Consider the following 8,649-nt stretch of genomic DNA (forward strand, 5'->3'; position numbering starts at 1 on the left):
TATAGAAGTCGACAAAAGAGAAGACATATATAGTAATCGTGCAGCCTCCATTAACTAAGCCGTACAAATAGCTCAATGTACTCCAAATAACCCATCTCTCCAAAGAGGCCATAGGCTTCTTAGTTCGCTTCGAAACAATCTCCAAGACGATCTATTAATTAACCATTTTCTTATTCATATCTTATTTTTTCCAAAACATATACTGGTATTTAACTATATATCAAAGATTCAAAACCCTTAACCCTGTCTCCCCCAAGAAGCAACAGTGAGCGCACCCTTACGAGGCATTTGCTCCCCCACACTTCCTCCACTCTCTAGCCTCCACGTGTTACACCCTCTCCACATGCACAAACTCACACACACACATTCATGCATGCGTATATAACACATTCTCCTTGTGAGAGAGGGAGAGTGGAAGAGAGAGATATGGAGAGAACAGAGGTCATGACGTCATCGTTCATATGGCGGCCAAACGCAAACGCAAACGCTGAGATAACTCCCAGCTGTCCAAGATGTGGATCATCCAACACAAAGTTCTGTTACTACAACAACTATAGCCTCACTCAGCCTCGCTACTTCTGCAAAGGTTGCCGAAGATATTGGACTAAAGGTGGCTCCCTCCGCAATGTTCCTGTAGGGGGTGGCTGTCGCAAATCCCGCCGCCCCAAATCCTCCTCTGGTAACAACACTAAAACCGGCCTAACCTCCAACTCTGGCAGCTCGGGTGGCGGTTCACCAAGCATCGATCTTGCTCTTGTTTACGCCAATTTCTTGAATCCAAAGCCTGACGAATCTATACTACAAGAAAACTGCGATTTAGCCACAGTAGTCACTACGGATTTTCTTGTCGATAATCCCACCGGAACTTCGATGGCCCCTTCATGGAGTATGGACATCAATGATGGTCATAATCATCATCATTATAATAATCAGGTTGAACACATTGTCGAGGAATGTGGTTATAATGGTTTGCCTCCGTTTCCTGGTGAAGAGCTTCTCTCTTTAGACACTAATGGTGTTTGGTCTGATGCTTTGTTGATTGGCCATAACCAAGTAGACGTTGGTGTGACTCCGGCTCAGGCTGTGCACGAACCGGTGGTTAATTTCTCTAATGAATCCAATGATTCCACCAACCTATTGTTCGGAAGTTGGAGCCCTTTTGATTTCTCAGCCGATGGATGATCCTTATATATATGCATATATAAATATATGAATTTGTATTATTGCACCTATTATACATACATATGATATACACAATTATATGAAATCTTATGGATCATTTCATGTAATTAAAACAGTCGATCATTTAAGTACAAATTTAAGGGGTAATACTAATATGTATACACATAAGCTATATAATTATTTTGGTTATACTCGACCTATATCATATGCTGCTATAATTAGTCGTTTTCAAGATTTCCCCAAGAATCCCACGTGGAGGTCCTTGTCTTTGGATCCGATTGAGATTTGCTTGTTAATTACTTGAACTTGCAATTCACTGAAAGTGAGACGCACGTGTATCAAGATTGCACGTGTGTGAGCTTGTTAAGTATCTCTGGCCTATGTGTGTTGTAGATCCTTCTCCAAAAAGGGAGTGTCAGAGAAAGAGCATATTTGTTCCTACTTCTCGTTCAACTCCTTTCTACATATAAAAAAACTACACGTACGAACACATACATATGTACATATAGAAATAATTGACCATTAGAGATATACGTTTACATATTGATAATGAAAGAAAAAAAAAACACAAACCATCTGGTCGCTAATCAGATAAGAATACATTTGAGCTACATTTGAAGATTTTTTTTTTTTTAAAGGATTGATTACAAGTGAGGCCATCTAACTCGTGCTTTTATCAAAGGTTACTCCGTCTACATGTGTAGAACCCTCATATTCCCATTCATATGTACAAGTACTGCTAGAGGTATAAATATATAGTAGTAATTGTGAATAATTTTCTCAAAAACTTAATTACATAATAGTTATACAATTATCTATGTATATATTAGGAAACCTTTTTTTGGTCAGAGAGTTAGGAAACCTACAAAAAGAATTATATTGTCTAATGAGAAAAAGGACTAGAATACACAGATTTGGTGAACTAGAATGGCGGTAATTACGAAAGTTGTGTTCAGCAGTAGGCAAAGAAGTTAACTTGGAAAGTTGTTTATCATCGAGCTTCGCGCGTCACACACGTTCCCCATACATCTCCACTTGATCCAAGAAATTAGTAAACTCTTTTTACTATAGAAAACAGTTGTGGTTTGATGTCAAAAAAAAAAAACAGTTGTGCATTTAAATTTCTTCAATTAAATGAAATAATTAAATACTACTGCCTTGTCATTTGTCAAGCCTGCTGCAAGGTGAAGATGAGTTCTTTGTAGGAGTATATAAATAGCTTAGTAAGTACGTAACCGAAATTGTAGATTCCCGGCCATACTATAATTAAAGAAATATATATATATATATATCTAAATCTTAATAATTTTAAAAAATTGTGTTGAGTTTTATCAAATAGAGATAACGTGGAAGTGAGTATATCAGAAGTAAAGGAAATTCCGAGAAATACACTTTAGGTTTAATTTGTATATAATATGCTTGTGAGGGTAGTTTTTAGGGTTAACGGAAAAAATTCACAGATAAACAATTGTTAGGTGATTGGTTTTGCAACATATCCTGCATTCTCGATATAGGGATTGATCAACGACAGACCAAGGGCTTATCTTAATTGGTTTTATGCAAACCTAAATAAGTAAATCTGTATAAAAACATGCTTAGACGATTTCTTCAAGTTAAGGTTTTCTGACTTGAAATATATCAAATCCTTGGTGCTACGTAGCCTTTAGAATTGTCGAAAGGGAAGTATTTTCTTGGTCACTGATTCCATCCAAAGGTCGTAGAGGCTCATAGAAACATAAGATTAAGGAAAGGTGTAAGAAAAAAAATGTATCGACAATTCTTTAAAACTTTTGTCTTTTATTTTTCACGCAATGTGGGTTTTCGGTTGGTGATTGTTCCAAGTCAACTACATATCAAGTAAAATTTAAAACGCCTTAAAATAAAAAAATAAAAATCTATTCTAAATTAATTTATAACAAAGAAAACGAATATCTCTAAAACTTTGTCCAAAACTAAGCTTTACAAAAGAAAAAACAAGGGGACCGCGTCAGGCGTTAACTACCGCCATGTAATCCGAGTCTTCGTGTCGACTTAACGTCCTTGTACATTTGAACATTGCATAAAATGAAATTCATAAATTAGAAGTTTTCTTAACCATATACTTAATACACTAGTCGTTAAATGTGAACCTACTACGTACACCATCAAAGTTAAAAGATATAAGCGTATCTATCGGTGTACGCCACGCGCGTCTATTTTTCAAAATTTTAAAATGAAATAGTATTCGTCAAGCGTGGATATTATTCTCTCCATATCGTTTTAACTACAAGTGCAAGTGGTGGTCGAGGCACCGCAGGACCAACTTCGTAGTTTTTAACTCTTATTTAGATGGCGACATGGTTGCTCCTATCGTAAGGTCAACCACAATGGGGTTATATTTTTCGAGCTCTTAAAATTTTTAATTACTATATTTTGTACTTTTGGTAGGATAAGAACTTTAGGAATCCTAATTAGAATTTTGCTCTCCAATGGTGGGTTTTAATTTTGAGTCTCTTAATTTTTTTTTTTTAATTAAAAATTTAAAGTATAATATGAAATTATTACATTTAAGATATATGTTTATAAATTTTTTGCATTTCATAAAATTTTAAACAAAGAAAACATTAAAACATAATAAAATAGAAATACAATTCATAAAAAAGATCCTACAATTATGAAGTTCAAAACAGAATTTCAAGTAAATGCAGTAACCGTGATAAGAGAATTTGAAAGAGAATATGCTCAAGTTTGAAAGCACATCAAACATTGAAAGAGAATTTGAAAATCAGGAACGGCCAAAGTTACAGTGACTGGACTATATATGAGATGCATATCACAATGAAAAATGGAGAAATCTCTGTAAATTGCAAAATATGAAGTTGAAGAATGCTATAAAATATGCTTAAGTTTCTCATGTAAAGCAGCACAAAACTGATTGTACATATACTCTATCAGAGAACAAGAGTTGCTTCTGAAGAAATCATACCATTAAGCGTGACCATGTCGTTGTCGGGAAAAACAAGCAAGTCCCTATCATCATCTTCTTCCAAGATCAACGACAGTTGTTACGCCTCTAGTCAAAGCATATTTGCTAGCTCTTATAAGTGCTTCCCTACGTTCTTCTACAGAGATTTCTTTAACCCAGGGAGTGACAAGCTCCATAGCAGCATCTATCAAAAGATCTGTCGGCTCTGCATTGGTTCAAGCATAAAAGCAAGTACCAGCATAAGTATACACTCACAAAATATAAAGTCCCTCTGCAATTCCAAGTATTAGAAGCATAAGCAGGCCACATGTTAGATGTATTACCGCCACTAGGCATCCTCATTATGGTTCCACCAACTGGATCTTTCGTTAAACTCGTAACACCAGCCATCCTAAGCGCAAGGGAACTTGCCAATGACTCTCAATCAACATCACAACTCCAAAATCAGTCTTTGGTTTCAGCTACAATGACCAAAGATAGAAAACAGAGGAAAAAAATCAAACCTTAGCCTTTGAATTTAGCTCTGCAAGCGGCATCTTTCCTCGAGTCCACCAGTCAACAGAACAAACATCAGCTGGGGGCTCTTCACTTGGCTCGGCCAACACGCACCTACAAGAAAGTGAAATGTCAAAACAGATGGAACATTGTCGGATCCATAAGAAAAAGAAAACATCCAAAGACTCAGAGTAAGAGAAACATACCTTGTCAGTTTTCAGTGTAGCAACTATCATATAATGAAGGTTAAGATACAGATACTCCTCCTCCAGCGATCTCAAATTCACTAGCTTATGATCATGTACAACCTGCAACATAGTAAACTTCAGTCAAGACAAACTTATAGCTTTTTTTCTTAGTGGTAATCGAACAATAACACAAATTGAACCAAAGTTTTTCTGCTTCCTCTTAAACCAACAATAAAATGACAACTTCAACCAAAAATATGCATCATATCGGAACAAAGGCGAGGCAAGCAAGAACCCAAAAATTTCGAACAACCAACCCTAAACGCTAATTTGCGAACAAAATCCAAACAACCCTAATCCATTTAACTAATCGCGAATTCATACTACTAAACAGAGAAACTTACCCTCCGATTCCAATTGCTTCAACCTCAACCGAATGAATCGATTCAATATCCTCCGATTGGCCTCCCCATATTCAATCTCCTCCGCTTCGAATCTCCTCCTACCCCAATCTCCGATTCCATAGACTTTGATTCCTTCTCCTTCCTTTGTCAATTCTGGAATTCGATCGAGAGAGAGGAAAGAAAGAAAATATTCGATCGTCCGAAAAAAAAAATTCTACTTTTGTTTTTTTTTTGGCCAACGAATAGGTGACGCGTATGAGTTCTTATTCCATAAACGAGTCTACTAAATAAGAGAGACTCTTATATTTTTTTCTTTTATCTGATTTTTTTTTCTTCTTCTACACTGAAACTTCTCTTAAAACTCCCATTGGGGATAGCCTAAGATCTGACTTTTAATTTCGTGAAATTTGTTATATGTACAACTAATTAAGAATAATTATTCTTCAAAATATATACAAGTCCCTGATATAGCCAAATAAAGTGAGAATGACGGTCAATACTCAGCTGCTGTTGTCTTACTTTTTCCCAATCGGGTCTTATTTTTCTGGTTGTTAAATGATTTACAATAAGTAAAAAGAGGCATCAAATCATAAATTGATATGTTCCAGTTTGATCTTTAAGACTTTAACTACGAAACGCCTGTAGACTTTAACTACGATAAAGTAAAAGAATATGGAGCCAAAAAGAAAAACCGGGAGAGTAAAATCTCATGTAATCAAAATTAACTTTATATGGGAGATCATTTAGAAATATATATTGAACTTATAGCCCCAAAAGAATAATAATATTTTTTTTCCACGTAAAACGACACTGTACTCATGTTCACACCAATGCCTTGTTCCCTGATTGCTATAACCAAGGTGTATAGATTCAGAGATTCTTCCTATATTGTATTGCAATAACGTGCTTTGGCCTATACTGGTCTCCAAAAACAGAAAATTCTGAATGCGAAGCTTATTTTTTAACAAATCTTCAGTTTTTTATCTACGTTTCAGCTCTCTTTCCATTTGATCTACCGATAATGAAATGTCTACAGATCGTTAGAATGTACATTTTAGGGTAAGGGAATATAAGTTAATTTTTTTAACTGAACGGTCTAAAAAAATAAAATGATTTCAGTATTCATGACGAGTGCATGCAAAAAGCACATATATATGAAACATTTCTGGAATCAGAAAACAAATCTTAATTAGAAAAAAAGATAGTCGTCCAACGAAAAAACGACACATGTTGCCGAGATCAAAGATGTCGAAACGTACCGACACAAAATCCGCAGTGTACTTCCGCAGACATCAATTAAATGGTCAGAAACGTTACACATGCCGTATACAAATCTCTAAAAGAAATGGTTTATACAGATCGATGATGTAAACTTTTAGGTTTATCCACTCAATAAAAATGAGAAGTTGAAAGAGATGTTTTCTATAATTAGTGTGGAAATGAACAAAAAGAATATAAATAAGGAGCCTTTAACAATAATGTAAGCAAGTGGGGAAAAATAGCCATGTAACATGTGAATCCATTTATGTCGTCTTTGCAGTTAATTTTTTATAATTTCATGACAAGTATTCACTATTATCTACATGATAATGAACATTGGACAGGTATAACAAAAAAAAAGGAAGATCCGAGTTCGAACCAAAATAAAACCACTCTTCTTTGTTTTTAAATGAACTTATACGAAGAAGAACTCCCAAGGAATTGTTTGTATCTGATGAGAATTAATCAAACATATATGTGGTCCTATATATCTTGCTGTTCAAGCAGGATACGAATCATACAAATTTCTTGGAACACAAGGTGATTCCCGCCAAACCCTAGCGTGAAGCTTAAGCAATTCTTTCGCCTTTTCTTTAGTCTTGTTACCGCAGCTAACTTGAAGCACCAAACACAGCTTAGCTACAACTCCAAGTTGCAACATCTCCTGCAACAAAGACGGTGTTGCGCAGAACCTCCCAACCGAAAGCAAAACCCTGACCGCCCTTTCGCTAGTTATTTGTGAGACCCTCAATATCTTCTTAGACACAAGGGCAATAGCCGCACCGTGATTCAAGAACTCAGATCTCCCCTCCGCACACTGACACAACATATCAAGAACCACCATGGCCATCTCTAAATTTCTTCTCTCAGATGAGAAAGTTTCATCCATTAAAAGCTCGATTATCATTGAGATCACTCCAGCTTCTACGGCCTTGTGTCTATTCCTTCCCCATGGACATATGATCACCAAAATCTGCATTGCTGATCTTGTGGCCTTGTGAGAGATCTGGTCATGCAAGATCTGAAGGACCTCAGCAAAAAGCTCTCGCTCCAGCAATATTATCTGCATTGGATCCGCAACTTCAAGGATCTTCTTGAGAAGCAAAGCGGCATAGGCTCTTGACTCGTAGATCCCACGTTGCATAATCTTGGTCAACGTTTTCACAAGATTTGTTCCTTTCTTGTTGTTTAAAAGACTCTTGAGGGCTGTCTCTGACGTTTCGAGGTGGTAGAGTAAGCTTAGGGCTTCGTCCATCAAGCTTCTTGAAGAATCAAATCTATTTTCCAACATGTTTGACTGGCACATGTCGTTGAGGTTGGAAGAAGAAAGCGAAGAAGAAGGAGAGTTGTAAGTATCTACGGATTTGCTTACGATATTTGCCAAGAACTCAGGAACTTCTGCGGCTTCTAAGCACCGCTTGTTCGTAGTATTCTCCGATACTATTTGACGTAGTCGTTTGAGGCATTTGACTTGGTTTTGATGCGAAGAAGATGAATCTTTGATGAGCTTTTCGATCTCGGCTTTACAGATCGGAGGTTTTGGAGTTGGGATCCTCTCGATACCGTATGATGCGTTGAGCGTACACCAAGACTGGATCAGACGGCGAAGAGTGTGGTTTGGGGTGAGATCGGATTCGGTAATGACTTGTTTGGTGACCGGACATGTATTTTTCTTACCGGAGAATAGCCATTTCTCGATGCTGTCTCTGTCATATGTTATCCCGGTGGAAACTATCACCGGATCCTTCATGATATCTAGAGATATCGGGCAGAGAAAGAAGGAAGGAATCTCTATCTCTTGATCCATTTATCACGCCGAAAAATATGAGAAAATTAGAGAAGTATAAACTTGATGAATAGATATCGACGGATGAATCTCAAAGAAATGAAAATTTTGGTTTAATGTTTAGTAGCTGAGATTTAGGAGATATGTGGATTGGTTTTAATACGTTAGCAAAGAAGAGAGATGAAGGGTTGGGACTTTAAATATAAAGGAGTAGAGGAAAATATTCAGAATAATTACAAAAGTCAAAACACGGAAAATACAAGTATTGTTAAACTCTTTTTGGATAGCTGTCCCTATTTATTATTTTTGTATGGTTTTATAGAACGAACGAGGAACGCATAGAGATTTGACTTTTTTTTTTTTTTTTTT

At 36.4% G+C, this 8,649-nt stretch overlaps 2 protein-coding genes and 1 long non-coding RNA gene across 3 annotated transcripts; 1 reads left to right on the forward strand and 2 right to left on the reverse strand.

Annotated features, from left to right (window-relative positions):
* LOC104791499 (dof zinc finger protein DOF3.5-like) lies at positions 370–1,182 on the forward strand. The gene has a single exon (XM_010517407.2). The coding sequence runs from the start codon at positions 370–372 to the stop codon at positions 1,180–1,182; it is 813 nt and encodes a 270-aa protein (XP_010515709.2).
* On the reverse strand, positions 4,041–4,944 carry LOC109125298. The gene is made up of 3 exons (XR_002032562.1): positions 4,849–4,944; positions 4,471–4,756; positions 4,041–4,352 (listed from the first exon to the last, which is right to left on the reverse strand). It is a non-coding gene; the product is annotated as an uncharacterized LOC109125298 (long non-coding RNA).
* On the reverse strand, positions 6,734–8,547 carry LOC104791500 (E3 ubiquitin-protein ligase PUB22-like). The gene has a single exon (XM_010517409.2). It carries the CDS (start codon positions 8,299–8,301, stop codon positions 6,994–6,996), a length of 1,308 nt encoding a protein of 435 aa, XP_010515711.1. The 5' UTR covers positions 8,302–8,547; the 3' UTR covers positions 6,734–6,993.

The sequence above is a fragment of the Camelina sativa genome, chromosome 6 (assembly GCF_000633955.1).
Source record: "Camelina sativa cultivar DH55 chromosome 6, Cs, whole genome shotgun sequence".
NCBI classification, from domain to species: domain Eukaryota; kingdom Viridiplantae; phylum Streptophyta; class Magnoliopsida; order Brassicales; family Brassicaceae; genus Camelina; species Camelina sativa.

What these genes read in the sequence shown, in the direction of transcription:
- LOC104791499 (XM_010517407.2), top strand. Translation starts at nt 370, where the DNA reads ATGCATGCGTATATAACACATTCTCCTTGTGAGAGAGGGAGAGTGGAA.
- LOC104791500 (XM_010517409.2), bottom strand. Translation starts at nt 8,301, where the DNA reads ATGGATCAAGAGATAGAGATTCCTTCCTTCTTTCTCTGCCCGATATCT.